At 35.2% G+C, this 18685-nt stretch overlaps 1 protein-coding gene across 2 annotated transcripts in view; it reads left to right on the plus strand.

Moving 5' to 3' along the window:
• Window positions 1–1022: 1022 nt before the first annotated feature.
• The window catches only part of LOC149566693 (uncharacterized), a 41086-nt gene continuing 23423 nt past the window's right edge, over window positions 1023–18685 (plus strand). For both annotated transcript variants that reach the window (XM_089820016.1, XM_089820017.1), the window contains exons 1-6: window positions 1023–1273; window positions 2481–2580; window positions 2698–3226; window positions 3357–4239; window positions 4362–4408; window positions 4537–4594. In XM_089820016.1, the coding sequence (XP_089676142.1) occupies window positions 1237–1273; window positions 2481–2580; window positions 2698–3226; window positions 3357–4239; window positions 4362–4408; window positions 4537–4594 (1654 nt within the window). In that variant the 5' untranslated portion in view covers window positions 1023–1236. The remainder of the gene's footprint in view (window positions 1274–2480; window positions 2581–2697; window positions 3227–3356; window positions 4240–4361; window positions 4409–4536; window positions 4595–18685) is intronic.

Genomic DNA, 18685 nt, shown 5'->3' on the forward strand with positions numbered 1-18685 from the left:
ATCAAAAAATTGAATTAGAAAATTTCAACAATAAACTTTTAAAATTGCCTAAAAAATAGAGCTTTTTTGAAATCCTATATTTCAAGTCTATTATCCAATAAGAGTGAAGATAAATCAATTTCATCATTTTACTATCTAAAATTTGTGCATGTTACTTGAGAAAATCTTTCAAAACTTTTAAAAACTAAAAAAAATAAGTTTTAATGAGTTGAAACTAGCTTTATTAATAACTATTAAAGCAACTCGATTACAATAGTATATGTCTATTTGCAAATACAAATAACACTTTAGAAAACCAACATTTTATTTCCTTATAAAAATATTTCTAAACTTATTAAAAACACACACACACACACACACACACACACACACACACACACACACATATATATTAGGTGAGATTTACATTTCAATCTTAATTCACAATTGCATTAGGTGAGATTTACATGAATTTCAAAGTGTAACTCTTGATAATGATTTATTGAGAAAGATATATTTTGTAGACTTGAAGATCAACCTAATTTAAAACAAACCTAAATTTTCAATATATTATGATTGAAGTTAAATGATCATTCACATGATTTATGAATACAAAACATTGAAATTATTAAAAGAAAAACATTATATGAACATCTATATAGATTAAATTACATTAAATTAATTTTTTTTCCATCATCAACAACCATCTTCAAATTGACCTTTATCATATCTTTAAAATAAAATAAAATTTATTAAGTTTAGTTTAAAAGATATTATCTATTTAATAGTTTCGTTAACTCTCCTTAAAATTACTATTCTTCACATAATTTTAATGATCATTCTAATATTGTTATTCTGATCTCCTTAAAAGTACTATTCTTTACATAATTTAATAATCATTCTAATATTGTTTATTCAGATTTTCAAGGACATCAATTTTAACTATTTGGAAGATGTTACAACCTTACATTTCGGAAAAATTGATCCATGGTAGTCTCTTTAAAGATAAACTAATTTAAGTTAAAATGAAAATATTTTAAATTGAACCGTTCTAATTTATTAATTACTGTGAGGCAAAACTACCACTTACACGAAAGCTGCAACTGCCTGGAGTGTTAGCAGAAAGAAACCTGAAAAGTGGAATGCCCGCCATTTTACAGTTTGAACGAGTAACCTCCTTTTTATCGACCACCTCTACATTTCCTCGTGTTAAATTTTTCATTCTAGAATCTATTTCATAAATCGGTGCGAGGGCAAATGGAGGTCACTAGAGATCATCCCACGCCCTATCCAGGTATGTTTCATATCTGATGCGCTCTACAACTAAGTAGTAGAATAGATCAAGCTCCTTAAATGTTGCAAATTATATAATGTTTTTCAAGTAAATTTGGGGCATTACTTCTTGAAATTCAAAAAGGTTGCAACGGCCTGATTATATAGAGTTGAGCTATGCAGGATCAAGGTTGTTTGATTTCTTTTTTGGGGCTTTTAGGCTCACAATTTGTCCTGATAAACACCCCGGTCTGTGCTGCTTTGCGTCTTTGGGTGTTGTTGTTGACCGATTGCGGCCACAGTTATTTTTGCAACTGCAAATGGTTCTAGTTAGAGCAGGGGTATGCAAATTTTTACAGCCAGAGGCAAGTTTATAATTTAGGTTGCGCAGGTCAAAAAATGCTGTTACTCACCTTGGTTGCAATCAATTTTTCTTATAGATTCAATGACAAATGATTTTAAAATGAGCAAAAAAGTTTGGATCTTACATATTTTTTTTGAAGATTTTCTCCCGGTGACGTGTAAGATTATTCCCTAGTGTAATATAAAACGAAGTACAGTCTGGTTGCTGAAATTTATTTACCAGTATGCCAGTGGAGCCAAAATCAAATAAATTTCAGTATGCTCCTAATGGTTTCAAGGCTCTGTGATGTAATGGTTCAAATGAAATAAGACAGCCGGTAACTTTGGCACAGGGTGATTCATTTACCAATTCCAAGATTGTGGTCCAATCATATCTCATACATGGATAAGTGTTGTCCACAAGTCATAAGTTATATCCACTACGAAACTACAGAAAACGAGATGCCTGTAATGGGCATTTTAAAAATATGTCTGGCTTTTTTATTATTATAATTTTCTCTATTTGGCGCCGTACCTCAATAAATTGCAGTTACGGGTCCTATTTGTGATTCTCTTCTGTACTTAACAGCTGCAATGTCTACAATATGTCGACTAGTTTATTTTCTTTTTAAAGCTACTCAAACATGTCAGGGCAACTTGTCTGTATCAATATCTTTTGTTAATACACCTTATTGTTTATTGAGGTCAACTAAATTTACATAATTGCTGTTTCTAATGCTTATCTAATGGAATGGTATTACGAATTGTAGCTTACTGTTTGTTGTGGCTACCAGTGCTGGTCTTGTTAGGTCTCTTTAATGCTACTGAGGCTATTGATGTTCTCACAGTTTGAAAATTCACAAAGTTGTAAAGTTTCCTTCTTACAGGTAGAAATAGGTCAAGAGTATCCGTCAGATCATCTGTCAAGGTTCAAGAAAACAAACTGTTAACAGAGATGAGTAGCTTGACAAAATCTTCTTTGAAAAGGTGATGAATTAGGGGCTAAGACGCTATGTATTTTATGTCCTCCTGGCAATATTTGCTACAAAAATTCCAATTTTCTCTGAAAATAGTTCTGATTTAGATGTGTATTTTGTTTCTCAGGCAGGAGCATAGTTCAAGTATCAGTAAGAATGTAAATGCCTCGAATTTTTTAACAAAGGAAAAACCATCCAAGTCTAGGAAAGGATTGCTTGTTCCATCTAAATGTGCTACTGTAGTTCCAAAGACTGAAACTAAGGAGTCACCCGTAGCAGTATCAGATAGCACCTGCACCTCTTCAAAGCCATTTCTCCATCAAAGAGCTGTGGCAGTTAAAAGTGACAAAGCTGTTGCAGCTGAAGCAAAAGCAAAGTCCTCCAAAAAAAAGCATTCAGTTTCATTTGAAGATTCTTCAATAAGGAGTCAAATTAAGGACAATGCTTCAAACAAGGATGCATTATTGACATCTGCTGGATCTATTAACTCAATGGTTCCGGTGACACCTGAGCATCCCAACAATGGGCATAGAAGTAAATTGAACACACTTACATCATCTTCATACTGGTTGGACCAAATTAAGATATCCGAATCTGCCGGAAAGCATGCCATTTCTCTTGGGTTTTTCAGACTTGCACTGGAATCTGCTGCTGAGGTACAAACGTTTCTTGTGCTTCTGAATTTAACTTTTATTTTGTCTGACATGAATAAACCAGTTGGATTTGGTTTTTAGGAGTGTTACCACTGATTAGTTTGGAATACTATAACTAATATGACTGGTACAGCCCTTGCAGAGGCTTCATGATGAGCTAAAAGAGTATGCACTAAAATATAACTTGCTAGAATTTGGAGAGCTTGCAAAAGGCATTTTGGAGACATATGGTGTATTGGAAGAGATTATGTCAGCTGACAGTAGCGGGAAACCAGCAAAGTTAGATGCTAGTGCTGAAGGAACCTTTTCAGAGCCCAAGGTGTTCATGCTACCCATCCATGAGTTGTCCTCTGTTTGTACTGATAATGCAGAAAACAGTTCCGATGGTGAAACTACAAGGAATGCCAAGGTTGATTGCCCATCCACAGTAGAGACTGAGGGATTCTCAATAGTGTCCGAGTTCAAAAGTGTTACTGACTCTTTTTTGGAGGAATCTAAAGTTTATCATTTGAAGGTGGATAAAGATGCTGCACTGGAAGATGACATCAAAGAATCTGTCAATGACAAATCAAGTGGAATGCTGTCAGGACTAATGGGCTCAAAAACACAGGTTCTTTCCAAGGAACATTTGGTGGAAGGCGAAGCTATTGGCAACGAGTATGTTCAACAGTCAATCCCAAATCAAGAGTCTTGCATTGATGATAGGAATCTGAATGAAACCGAAAAAGTAGCATCTGTGTCTTCATCAATGATTGGCGGAACTGTTTTAGACAAGAAAAATGCCATTCAGAAGGGTACTAAGTGTGGAATCATGCCTGGAACAGGGTCACAGTTGTATGCAAGGAAATCATCTAAACTAAATTCTGCACAAAAGGCTGGTACTTCAAAAGCACTCAGATCTACGACTATACACTCCTGCACTCTGATTACCAGTACAAAGAAGGACGATTGTGTAAAGAAGAATGCTAGGCAAGATGATAAGAAAGGGACCAACTTGAGTGACTTTTGTCCTTCAGGTAGATTCTACATAACTAACCTTGAACCCTAGTATAGTAAACAATCTCTGTGTGAACTCTGTCAAATTATGTGTTTATTAACAATGTATTGTATTAAAATGGAACGGCATGATTTTTGCCAGATCTGTCCTCTACTCATAATGGAGAAGAAAAGGACAGAGACAATCAGGTTTGGACCTTAATACATCACCTTTGTATTGATTTAAAAAATTCAAATGTAATATATGGCATTTGAAAAACTTTGTAGTGCTTTCTAGTCTGTGAAATTCGGATGCTTAACTGTTTTTTATTTGACAGCCTTTTCAAACAATGGACCGAGTTAATCAATGCGAAGACATCAAGGGCTTTGCTTCAGGTAAGGATGGTTTTGAGTGAATCTATTAAGTGAGAGATTTGAAAGGGAATAATGTAATGCTCCTACTTCAAAAGCTTGATTATGTCAATGCTTAACCTCTACTATGCAAAATGATTCCCTTAATTTTTTATAAAGATCATGATTCATCTGCTGTGCTTTGCTTGTTTTTCTTGTTTTCCTGTCATAAGCGAGCTATGTCTATGCTTTGGTTGTGCCACAAAACATAGTTTTAATAAATGCCTTAAAACTGAAGAAGGTTGTAAGTATTTGGATTATGGTCTCTATTCTTGTAATGATAGGATATGTTGTAGGGTTCTTGATCAATTGTATTTCTATTACTAGATATTTTCTATGTTCAATGGGGTTATTTCCCTTGGCTTAGTAGGCCTGTCCCTGCACCAAAAACTTTTCAGATTTGGGGACAACCAAGGAACTTCCCTTTCTCAGCCTAAAATTCTAAATGTTTCAGGGACAGCCAGGAAACAGACAAGGAATGCAGGGGACAAATGGCTGTCCCCAAGATGGACATGGGATGTCCAAATGCCCCCCATCTATCTTGTAAACAGCAAGCCGTCCCCTAACATACCTAGGCACAATTTAATATTATTTTAAAAGAAACTTACAACCTTTCAATGCTTGTTTGGTTTATGACATGCTCGCTAGGATCTCTAAAAATTATGAAAATGGTGTTTGCCATGAATGTTTGTGTGGCTTTGAAGGTGTTAATTTGGGCTTTGAATGTGGGGGCTTCACCTTTCAATCCCTTCTTGTATTGTGACAAGGAGCATGATCCCCCGAATCTCGTGAGGGGTGGTACCCCTCAACCCTATTGGAGATGTTGCCCCTCAATCCCATTGGGGGTGTTGCCACCGAATTCCCATCAAACTATAAGTCTATCCAAGCATTAGACCAATGATGAATCATGTTCACAAAAGCTGAAAAATACTTATTCCCTATTGCAAATCTCTACATGTTCACATTCAAAGCCATAATCAAGGATTATCTTTTTTTAGTACTGGACAACTTATTTAGTATATGAGGACTACCATAGGCAAAGTTGGAATGCTATATCCGATGCTCATTATATTGTTGAATACAATTTAAGTCATAGATAACAAGAAACGACATTTTCATAATGCAAAATACCAATGATTCCTATTTAATTACCTATTTTAGAAAAGTTCTCTAATGTCTATGATGAATGCTTTAGCAATGTTATCATATGAATATTTGAATTTCTCTCTTTTCAAAAACTTCTCTATTTTTTGACAGGCTTAAAAAGTGCCCCCATATTGGAAAAATGTCTCAACATCCTCATCCTCAAAACTATGTTGAGCATAGTATATTTTAGAGTTTCTATAAAATTTAGATCTAAGTTCTTGTCTTTGGACAAAGGGACTTTTGGCTCTCGGTAGATTCATTAAGCTAGTAATGTTGGAAAATCAAGAATTTAAAGATTGATGTTTCCTTGGGAGAGTTTTTCAACATTAGACTTGAAAATCTCGGAATTGCCTAGGGTTTACCCTAGGATGAGATTAGAATAGTCGAGAGCACAAGCACTCAACTTGTTGGATGAGATGCACTCCTTATGAAATAATATATGTTTTCAAGTTGGGGGTATGTATATTGTGATCATCCATGAAGAGAATCCTAAAGCCTTGGCACAAGGTTAAAATATATAGAGGATGTTTTGACTATCAATGAGGAAAACCCTATTTTTACGAGAGGTGAGAATATGGAAAGTGTAGTGGTTATCCATGGGTAAGAACCAAAAACTAAAAAAGCTAAAGAGATAGAACTCAAAGAGAATCCTACTATTACACAAGTTACCAATGAGGAGGTTGTTTGCCCCTTTGTGAAAGAGAAATATAGTGAAACAAAGGATGAATCAGCCAATGAAGTAGAGGATGTCACAACGCCTTACGAAGAGAGCCTTATTGCTATGCAATGGGGTGAGGAAGAGGTCATTATGCCCCTTTTTAATTTGGCTGTTGCACAAGTGTATCATGTTAAGGTACAACTTATAAGCCACATAGGATTAAATATTGAAGCATTTTTCATATGGAATGGGCATTTAAATGCTTGAAATCAACAAGAAGGAATTAATAGCCACGAGGGAAAAATCAAAAGCACGAGACAGAGATATTAAAAACTTCGGACTCTTGGTTTCTTAGTTTGAAGTTAGGGCATGAGTCTTATGTGATGTACCCTTCTTGAAATATGAAATATGATGTCCAATCATAATTAGAAGAGCATTTTTAAAAATTTGTTAGATACAAATATATGTGACATACTTGTGACCCAAAAATACTAACCGTTTAGTGTTAAAAGTGTTGTTATGCATTTGTAGAGATCATAATGGAGAGAAAAGAGTCTTTTGTGATGGAAAAGAACATATTCCTTCGCTTGACCTTGTATGAGCTCTTGATGACACATTCTAGATAACTTGAACATTCATTCTTTCATGTCGATAATAGATATCTTTGACTTCAAAATTGAAAACAAGCTTGGATTCCAACAAAGGTGATCGGATGATGGCTTTTGCTATGAATCAACAGTAACCCACATCATTCTTAGTTATTAGTACTTCAATATTCTCATGCCATCTATCCATGATGTCTCATGCTTGCCCTCCTCCCTACTTAGTGTTTGCGTGGTTTCTCAAATAGTTGAGAAACCCATACTCAACAATAACTTGGCAAGCCCAAAAAATTTAATAACTTGACAGTTTTATGAATAGTTTAAAATATATAGATATTGAAAAATTCTTAAAAACGCACATCACTAAATTTATAGAGTATATAACAAATTTCCATCATTTATAAAACAAAAGTAGAGTTTTCTGCATATCATAGACTGAAAAAAGAGTTTTACCTCTAAATGAGTTACAATGCCGCTTCCATTAGCCATGCCAAATATAGAAGTTGCCTCATCTAAAGGGATTTTGGGCAAGTCATTTGATAACAACATCCAAGTTAGTACACTAAGAGTTATATTTGTATTTCCTTGCCACCCTCTCGTTGTAATCAAGTTTCTAATTTAACAAGAGATCTAAAATATTGATTGAGATTTGGGAGTGGAGACCTTAATGCGATTAAGGGGTTGTTTCTTTTTATGGAGGTTTAGGGGCAATTCCCCTAATAAGGTCAAGGGGTGGTGCCCCTTGCAGGAGTTTGGGGCTATGCCCCAACAAGGTAAAGGGGCATCCCCTTGTAAGGTTTAGGGGTACTACCCTTGTTGTAGTCCTTACCATGATACAAGTTGGGATTGAGAAGTAAATACCCCATTGCCAAGCCCAATTAAGGTTGTTGAAACAATATAGATTGTCATTACCAATTCCCTTGTCGTCTTGTGCCCTAAGTCACCATTCTTGTGCAAAAATAAATTGAAAAGACATTCTTTTTAAACTATAGGCAAGAAATCATTGCAAGTTTCTAGCTACAAGCAAGGAATGAATGAGCTATAACCCAAAAAATCATTTTTTTCCAATTAACACATGAGTTTAATAGGTAAAAGTTGTCTAGAATTTTATGAGTCTTTGGGCAAGTAACTTGTCACATGACTTGCTTTAGGAGAAATGTCAACGAGTTTTGCACTAAGATTTCTTGCCACTTTTTTGGACTTTTTAGGTTAGACTTTAGTATATTGGCTTACATTATAATTTACTAATTACGTTTGATTTTTTAGTTTTTAAGTTTTAAGTTTTATGTTTAACAAGTGATGCAAAACGTCAAAGTTCCTGCCAATAGTGCAATGCATTTAGATCTTCAAAAATGTATACGGCTTTGTGATTTGAGTGAGGAAAATTGCGAGTGCTTAGGTTGAAACTCTATTGAAGGAGCTTCTTAGGAAAATATTATTTAAACAAGTTGTACATGCACTATTATTAAAATTATTCTGCTGTCTTCAAAATTAAAAATTTCTTTAACAATTGAAAAAGTACATTAATCCTAAAAAGAAATTAAAGTGATAATTATGTAAGACCATTTAATGTAAAATTGACAATATCTATAATTTATAAAAAAAACTCATTTATTATTATTAATATAATTTATTTTCTATTAAAAAAATCGTCAATTTAAATAATATGTCAATAAATGACATTTATTAACTTAATTATATTTAATTCTTATATTGCAAAAATGCATAAGTCAACACAATATTTCTTAAAAAAAACTAATTAACTCAATTGTAAAAAGATAAAGTTTTTTTTTTTTTTTTTTGCTAGGTAAAAGGCCATTAGGCCCAAGATTGTGTTTAGATTAAGAAAACCATCTCAAATGGGCACCAAAGATCAGAGATGGATAGGTATCCTTGGTGTAGCCCTTACATAAATATCTAAGAGAAATTTAACCAATTTTAGCTCATGTTTTTTTATTTCCGAATTTATAGCTTTACTCTTGATAATTCCTTGTGAATATAACCTGAAAATTAAACTTTGCTATGATCAATTTATTGTTAAGTCTATAGCTTTAGTGGGATTGATTCGATCACGAGATACATTGTTGATGGTAAATCATCATCTAGACAAATATTCTTATATATATATATAATATATTATATTATATATATATGTTATTGTTAATATATTATTATCTAATGATGATAAATAGAGACATGTCTCCCCTCATATTTATAAGTCTTCAAATTTGCATTTGGAACACACCAATGATAATGGCAGTGTTATTACATTTGTAGAAAACGATCTTAGATACTTCAACATGGTATCAGAGCGGGTTGCAAATGTAAGAAAAGATAAAATATTAGAAATACACTTTTAATCCTATATATGAAAGTAATAAAAGATTTAAAGGTAGATTTATGACAGAGCTTGGGCTTAGCTTTCATCCCAAAAGATCATGGATCGACCTTGCTTGTCTTCATAGTGGAATCATTCAGTTATGGAACTATCAAATGGGAACTTTGATAGATAGATTTCATGAGTCGGTCAGACTCACAAATCAAAGTATTAGAAGATTTTAGGAGATAACCATGGAAGAATATGATTTATCATGGGAAGCAAGTGTATTAGGAACTGCAGGAAAAAACATGTAGGAGTTGAGAAAGAGTTGAATAGTAAAATAGAGATTACAGATTAACAAAGTGGAGCCCGTCAGCACTTGGTGCAAACCATAGAGGAATAGTAGCAGTAAGACGAAATATGCCACCATATGAGTCAACAGTCCCATCCAATCAGGAGTTACCTAGCTGCTATCGAGTGGGGAAAATAAATGAAGAATCGACAGACCTTAATCCCAATCAAGGAGGAGTGATTAAGTCAGTTACAGAGAGAAGTATATTTAGAGGCCACGTGAGCAAATTGCAGAAACAACGAGGATATAATTGGTAAACAGGACCTATAAAAGAGGAAGCCAACAAATTATATGTTTTCTAAAGATGTCGACTTCATATTGCCGCATGCTGCCATGACCATTTGCCAAATAACTTAGCACAGAGAAATCTGAGTATTCACTCTTCAACATGAGCAATAATGCAGCAATCTCTTTCGCTGGCGACAATAATGCTTATTACACTCAACAATGGTTGGACAAACCAACACATCATATATTGAAAACTGTGAAGAAGGTCTGCATCATAATCCAATCAGGAAGATCATTGATTATCAGATATCTCAGATATAGAGAATAAGAGAATCAACGAAAAAGAGGGAAGATGGAATATTGTAAAGAGATAGATCCTAAACTTGCGTAGATAAAGAATATGCTTTAAGAATCAATTTCCATGTTTGGAAGTTTGGTCTTTATGATAGCAGCGAGGAACCAGAGGGCTGACTTAGCAGAGAAGATACCTAGTCTGCTAAAAGGCGTATAGAACAATTCAATTGCAATCAATAATTAGTAAAAGTCAATAAAATAGAAGAGTTGTGACATGAAGTGGAGGAATGAGCAAGGAGCAATATCTATAAGAATATGATATAGTGATCTGGATCATGATACATCAGAACTGTCATAGCGAGCAACACCCTTATGGGAACCAAAGTATTGGCATCCAAAATCAGCATGTGAGTGCTCAGTTAATTGAAACTAGCAACTTGTAAGGTGAGAACCAACAACCACGTAAAAGGGAGTTTCTGCCCTTTTACTTAGCCACAACTTCAGCAAATAAAGATTTATTATCGATCATCTGTTCCAAAACATTTGCAGATTGGTTGGAAGAAATACAATGTCTAAAAGAAAAGATCATGGATAAAGCTAAGACAATCTAGTTAATACAATTAGCGATAGAGAGCCAAGTAGATGCAAGATGTATTAAGAGTCCGACCTGCTCTCTTCACAATCTGCGGCTTATGCCCTTGCAGACAGAAACATTTCTATTTGTTATTTATAGTTGTGCACGTAAAGTGAAGTTTATTCCTCCATAATATGAAGCATGTGTAATCTAATTGAAATTTCATAGACAATGCTACGCAATGACGAAGGCATACAATTTACTTCACACACATCGAATTTCATACTGCACGCTCAGAAATTTATAAATATGGTTGATTGGGTTTTGATTAACATATATATGTGCGGGTGGTATTGTATTTATTTTTATTTTTATTTTTTTCTTTCATCTTTGTATAGTTTTGATCGGTCTTCCATGCTCGAGCTCATGTGTGAAGGGAGTTAGAGGGACCATCCATGAATGGTGTGAGAAAATTCACGACAAACATTATCAGTTGAATCGAACATTTTATTCGAGGTCTGGTGGAATATTCTGGAACCTAATGGGTGAGGAAATAAATTCAAGTGCATGATATGAATAAGCATATTATTCGTAGGTCTCATTGTTGCAAGTTTCATTATCCCTTGAAAGAAAATAAATAGTGCCTGGGCATGGAGATCTGAGAACTGATTAGCAGTAATTCTAAGATGAATGGACTGATTATATCCTTGAATTGGAGATGATAATAAGTTTATATTGGATATTTGGAGTCTTCTGTGAATTCGATGGCTTATGAAGAGGTGCGAATTAGTCTTATGCCAGCATGAGAATTGTCATGATGAGTTTCATAATCACCAACTGAAGATATACTCCATTAAGTAAGCTATAAAGTTCCACCTATCTAATTCATATGGATTTGGAATTTGAGGAGATCCCCTTGAAGAATTCAAACCTTTTGACAATGTAGTTGAAGATACATTGGGAACTACAAAACTAGAAAAAAGTGAAGGTTTTGCATTGCTATTGGCCTTGAACATAATTCAATACAGTGCCATTACTTTCAGCGATCTTCTTTATTATATTACCTTGGTTACAATTGCATTGCAGCAGTCACATCCTATCTACAGATCACTTTGGAAATATAGAGGTTGATGACTTGATAGTGGCTGAAAATTCTATAAATGGAATAAGTGGTAATTTAACATTGTGGGGGCAAATGATAGACAATGTTCCATTCCCAGTTGAACCATTCTTTAGAGGGCAGATGTTCCATTCATGTGCAGATAAGTATTTCTTATATTTGAGTATTACACTTATCTACTCATTGTATTCTCTCTATTTAGTTGTATTTCTATACATACTATAAAGAGCCATTTGCCTTGATCTATTCGTTTGTCTTTGAGGATGTTCTTGCAGGAAAAGGAAGTTGGTACTTTACACATACTACCAAATATTGTCCAGAGTCAATCTTGTGACAGTAGCTTCAAAGAAGTTTTGATCTAGAATTCATTAGTTAACTAATGATCTAGCTGGATAAAGTGAGGCTCTTGAAGCAAATATCTTTGATGATTGAGATTATGAAGTGAGAATTTTACATTGTGGGGGGGATAATAACCAATGTTCCATTCCCACTTGAACCATCTTTAGAAGGGAGATGTAAGGGCCTTCATTGAAGCAACTTGTATCAAGGATGTTGATGTGCAGGGATATTCCTCCAATAAAAGAAGAATGGTGCTTTGGAATGTTGTTGAGGCATCTTTGTGGGTGATAACATACAAGACTATGAAATAAAGTCTAGACAAGGGGCTCTTCCATTAAGAGGGAGTTTGACACTTTTTCAAAGGCAATGTAGGAGCTCAGAAGATTGATATTCAGAGGGAGTCTAAAAATACATGTGTGTGACTACATGATTTTGATAGGCCTACCCCTATGTACATCATAAGGAAGTAACGACTTGTCACGACAAAGTTAGAAAATTGATATCAGATTCAAAGGGAGTCCGAAAGTTTATCACAGGCATCCTTAGACGAAGAGAGCCTCTAAGGGCGTAGCTAAAGGATCTGACTTCCCAGGGTCTTTATTCAGAGGGAGAATTTTGAGGTGAAATTCCTTGTTAATGAGTTCTTCTCTACAAAAGAAAAGTTTGAAGTGAAATTCCTTGTAATACATTCTTCTCTGTGAAAGAGAAGTTTAGATGAAAGACCTTGTTCCGCCTAATATGGTTCATGGTGGATATCATGAGAGTTACTATTTGGCATACATGGATTATGTCATGAAAGGTAACGATCTTTCATTGATATATATATTTAGAGGGTTGCTATTGTAAGGTGAAGATCTTATCAATAGTTGGACCTGCTATCATGACAAACTACATTAAGTTGCTGTCCTGGATTATCGGTAGTCATGATAACGAACATATCATGATTAGACTACATTAACTTTCTGTCCTCAAGTGTCGGAGATCATGATACTTGTCATGATAGAGTTCATGAGATGTTGATTACTAGTTATCTGATTGACTTCATTAAGCTCTTTCGGAGTGCTGGAAATCAGATAACTCATATCCTATTAGGATATAACATATTCTTTTGGTAGGCATTAGGGATTTGACGCCAGCGCACATACCAAAAGAATATAAGTATGATGAATATCATATGATTCGTATTAATATCATATGATTGATATTTCTCGTTGAAACATACTTCGGATTATATTGAAAAATAACATCTAAGTTGATGGATATATGTTGATATCCTTAAATATGCTATTCCAGGAATATCATATCGAGATGATATTTCTTCATACACTTGAGAGCATAATGTGTTCTGTAACAATCCTCCCTAGCTAAGAGGGAGTGTTAAGTTTGTTGCTTCATTCGGATTGATTCGATCACGAGATACATTGTTGACGGTAAATCATCATTTAAACAAATGTATACCCATTGTCAAAGATCCAAGGTCCGACAAGTCTAAAACTAGATACTCCTTGCTCTGGCAGACTGAAACTAAAGGTGCTCAATTAATGGTGCCAAAGATGATCAATCTAACTGACATCAAAGTTCCAAAGGAGTGGATAATTGATGTACGAGCACTTAATCGAATGGACCGATCAAGAAACCTGACCACAATAGCCAATATTTAGGAAAACGAGAGTCAAGCCCGTATATCTTTTGATGATAGTAGGCCCTCCAACTGGTCCAGTTTATCGAGCCCTTGTTCTAGCACACTGTCCTCTTTTAATAACTAGACGGATCAAAGATTTGCTTCGACATTGAGTCGAAAGCCCCTTGTCGGCCCTCAATGTAATCATGGAAATACTATTCCAAATTCCAATGGCCCTCTGTATTGCACAATCTGTCAATAGTCCTTTGAGGAGCTTCCTGTATTGGTCTCTAATCCTTAGACACATACCATCACTATATGTGAACACCCTCAGTTTACTGAGTTAGATGATGGCAATCTCCAATGTAACAATTTTCAATACAGTAAAATTGCTTTTCATTGTCATATGCTACTCTCTGGTCAACAAACCACATTCATTGATGATAAGTTTACAGAAACCCTTAGTCCACCATTTTATGATTTCATCCTGCAAACTTCAGATGATAAGTTTAGTATACCCCTTTGGCCTCAACATGTTATTGGCCATGGTCAACCTGATGCTACTACCTAGACCAAAATGCTGAACTATGCTAATCTATGTCTTCACAAAGCCCTGCTTTTCCAATAGGATATGCATCAGCGTTTACTTCAAGCTGAAATTCAGTGTCAAAAGACAGAAGCTGGTTATAATGCTAATTTTCATACCATAATCGCTTCCCTTTAGTCCCTTGAGACTTGCCTCGCCAGTCACCTCAGCTCTACTATTTCTGCAGACATTGCTGCTTTGCATACCAATTATGATAAATTCTGCACTTTAGTCGAAGAATGGTGGACTGATCAAACCCGACAGTCTCAACAATTGAAAACCATTTCAAAGACCACCAACCACATTGAGCAAACTACCACACAAATTTGTTCCCAAAAGCTAGCTGACAGTCAACATCTGTCGCAAACCATGTCAACTATAACTACAAAACTTCAACAAGCTGTCTTGACAGATTCATCAGATATTCAAGCTAGCTTTCAAGTTGCCAAAGTCCATAAATGGTCCTTCCTAGACTCTAGTGAAGACCTTGTTAGAATGCAAAATCAATTCAAAGGCTAAGCCCTCACCTTGCATATACCAAAGCCTCAACCACAAGAATTTGATGCTACCACTGGGACATGGCGTAGTGTAAATATGGTCAAACAAGACCTTGGAGGTCCTTATGATCAAATCCATAATTTCTGAGAATTCTCCACCACTCATCAATTTTGATGAGTATGATCCAATCAAGAATAAAGCAGCTCTAGATGCAACGAGAACATGGATTGACAATGCCATATACACAGTTGATGGCATCGCCCAGAAATAAGCTATTAGAAAAAGCTTTAAATGCCCTAACCGGCATAGCCAGATCTGCATGGGATTCACTAACCACAGAATATAAAGAGGATCTCATTAGCACTGGAGTTAATGTTGTTTGTGAAGCCTTATATAGAATGTTTGTTGGACAACATGACAATGAGAGGCGGGCCACTTATAAATGGTTCAAAGAAAATCGCATCTGTGACAAAACATTTTGATGCGTATTATGGTGAGCAGTACGTTAACTTCTATCTCTCAAGACAAACCAACAACAATGTATGGATGTATAATACTTTTGTAGAAGACTTCCCTATTCAATTACAATCCTACTACAGAGAAAAGATTCTGAATGGTATTCTTAATACTCCAGACATGACAATCAATGATGTCACCTTTCCCTAGCTTGTGCAGTTCATTAGGGAAATTAATTGTGACCTCCGTAGTGAAAGAAAAAATAGAAGACAGAAAAAGGAAGTTTTACCATATCTTAAATCCGACATCTGTCATTGTACCCAAATCAATTATGGTTGCGACCATAAGCAAAATAAGTTCAAGCCTTGTAAAAAGGCACAAATCCAAAAAACCTTGTGAGGAGAGGAATCCCCGAATCTTCAAGAAAAAGTATAGAAAAAATTTCTTACGAAACAAAAGGAAATTTAGAAATAAGGATTTCACTCCTACCTATTATATTTGCAAGGGACCACACTATGCAAATAAATGCAAACAAAAGGACACTAAGCTTAAAAACTCAAAACGAGTTCGTGCCCTTAAAGAAGCCAATCTTGACTCTCTGCCTCTGATAGAGATCTAGGATCCCTCTGACTCTAAAGATGTTTGTGTAGAAGAAAGTGAGTCTACAGAAGAACTGAATTCTCAAATAGGACACTATGTGCAACAGTCTGATTCCAATACAGATGAATTTCATTCCTTGTCAAATCATTCATTAGATTCAGAATTATCTTACATGTGTTTTTTGTATTCTTGAGATCATAAATCTCGATATGATTATTCTTATGGTAGAGGAAAATCTCTTTCTCAGACAAATCCACAATGGCTCAACATCTCTCCAGAAATGCAACTTCAACAAATCTCGGTAAAAGCCTCTCATTTAGAAGTAGAAAAGACTCGGTTTTTGACACCTCATCAACACCAAAAAGTTCCAGCAGAACTCTCCAAGCTGGATGAAGACTGATTTAAGCTCTTGAAAGAATATCCAGAATTGCAAGTAGAAGCTTATCTTGATCATAATCAAGATATGGAAGACGCTCAGGAAGTCATTCGACCTTCTACACATGGGTATGCTCAACATGCTTTTGAAAAAATTCTTGTCATGAATGGTTATCAAATAGACTTGCATTTTTGTACAATATCAAAAATGATGTGCTAAAAGAAATTGCTAGTGTTCAAAAGGAACTAAACGAACTTCAACCTAGCTCAAGCTCTCTTAGTTCTTTAGATAAATTCCTATTGGAAATGGAACAACTCAAGCTTGACAAAGAAAAGGCCGAACAGCAAGAACTCACCAGTCTTCAATGTCATGAAGAACACTATCAGCTAGTCACTACTCACCCTAAAACAAAAAAATCTAGCAATAGTCAAGTTTTTGCTTATTTAAAAGGATTTTCTAATCCATGCCTAACATTTTTGCTTACCATTCAGCTCCCAGGTATTAAGCCATATCAACTTTGTGCTCTCCTTGATTCTGGTGCCGATTGCAATATTATTAGACTTCAATGCTTTCCTAATGATTGCTGGATTCCTACCAATATCGGTATTAGCCCTATCACTCATAATCATAATCCCATTTGCTATAAGGCTAATATTCCTATCCAGTTTTCTAGTGCCACATTTCCTACTACTTTTCTCAAATTTCATGTTGAACATTATGACTGTATCATCGGCAGTTATATGCTCCAAGCCTGGAGTCCCTACACAGTTGGCCTCCATGGTACCAACATCTCCTTCAAGTTTGGCTCAGTCCCTCAAATTAATGAAACTCAAGCGTATTCTCCTAAATTGGCTTTTCCTACACCACCCAAACTTGTTTTACCTGGTCAACGTGTCTGATTTGCCAACCAATCTCTTTCCACCCAGGGGGAGCTCGCCCAAATACAAGCCACATTTGCAGACAATTTTAACCAAAGATTTGGATAAATACACTCGCAACTTTGAGTGCTCTCTTAGACTCAAACACGATTCAAATAACAAAGAAATTCTTCCAAAAAGAAAATCCAATTACCTTATGTTATCCAGAATTGAACAAGCTATGTGTGAGAAAGAAATCTCTGAACTCTTTGCCAAACAATTAATCAGGCCCAGTACTAGCCCTTTCTCCTGTCACGCAATGTATGTTTCAAAAAAGGATGAAAGCGGAGAACTTCCAGAAAAAAGACTTGTTGTAAACTACAAACCCCTAAATGCATGCCTGAAAAGTAATCAATATTCACTGCCAAACAAAGATTATATTTGGCAAAGAATCCAAGGATGCAATGTGTTTAGTAAATTTGATTTAACTAAAGGATTTTGGCAAGTCTGTGTTCAAGAAAAGGATCAATATAAAACAACCTTTTCAGTTCTACAAGGTCTGTATGAATGGACAGTATTGCCCTTTGGTATCAAAACTGCACCATCAATATTTCAAGGTGTTGTGGATGGGATATTCGCTCCCTATGCCAAATTTATTCAATCATACATTGATGATATCCTGATTTTCAGCCAGGATCATAAATCTCACCTTGAACACCTGAAGAAGTTTTTGTCTTTTTGTCAAACCCATGGTCTTTATGTCGATCCTACCAAATTCGGTGTACAGAAAATCTTGTAATTAGCGGAACCAAAATTGAACCTAATGGCACTATACCCACAAGCTCATCTGCTTCAAGCAGTTCAAAAAGAAGAAGTGAAAAGATAAAAAGAGCTTACAAAGGTTTCTAGGATTGGTTAACTATACTAGTAGTTATTTTCAGAATATAGTAGAGGCAAGAAAGGAGTTGAATAGATCACTCAAAAAGAATGCTCCACCATGGTCAGAACAACATAACCAAGCAATTGAACAGATCAAGGAACAATGTCAGAAGTTGCCTTCTCTTCGAATACTAGGTAATGGCAAGAAAATAGTATAGACAGATGCAAGCCAAGATGCTTGGGGTGCAATTCTCCTAGAACAAGTAATCACCAATGTTCAAACTAAGGAAGAGATTGTCAGATCTGAATCTGGTGCATTCAAAGGATCTAAGGTAAATTATCACTCAACTTATAAAAAATTACTGGCAGTGGTAAATGCATTTTAGAAATTCCAATTATTCAATGGTGATCAAAAATTTGTTCTTCGAAGTGATTTACAACACCTTCTTGATTTCTTTAAGAAGAAATCAAAAAATAAAGTTGGTCGAGTATGCCTTCTAAGGTGGGCATAGTTCCTTGAAACTTTTGAGTTTGAAATAGAACACATCGAAGGTGCTAAGAATGTTCTTG

Source organism: Cupressus sempervirens, chromosome 3 (genome assembly GCF_028749045.1).
Source record: "Cupressus sempervirens isolate cs-2001-9-10 chromosome 3, ASM2874904v1, whole genome shotgun sequence".
NCBI lineage: Eukaryota > Viridiplantae > Streptophyta > Pinopsida > Cupressales > Cupressaceae > Cupressus > Cupressus sempervirens.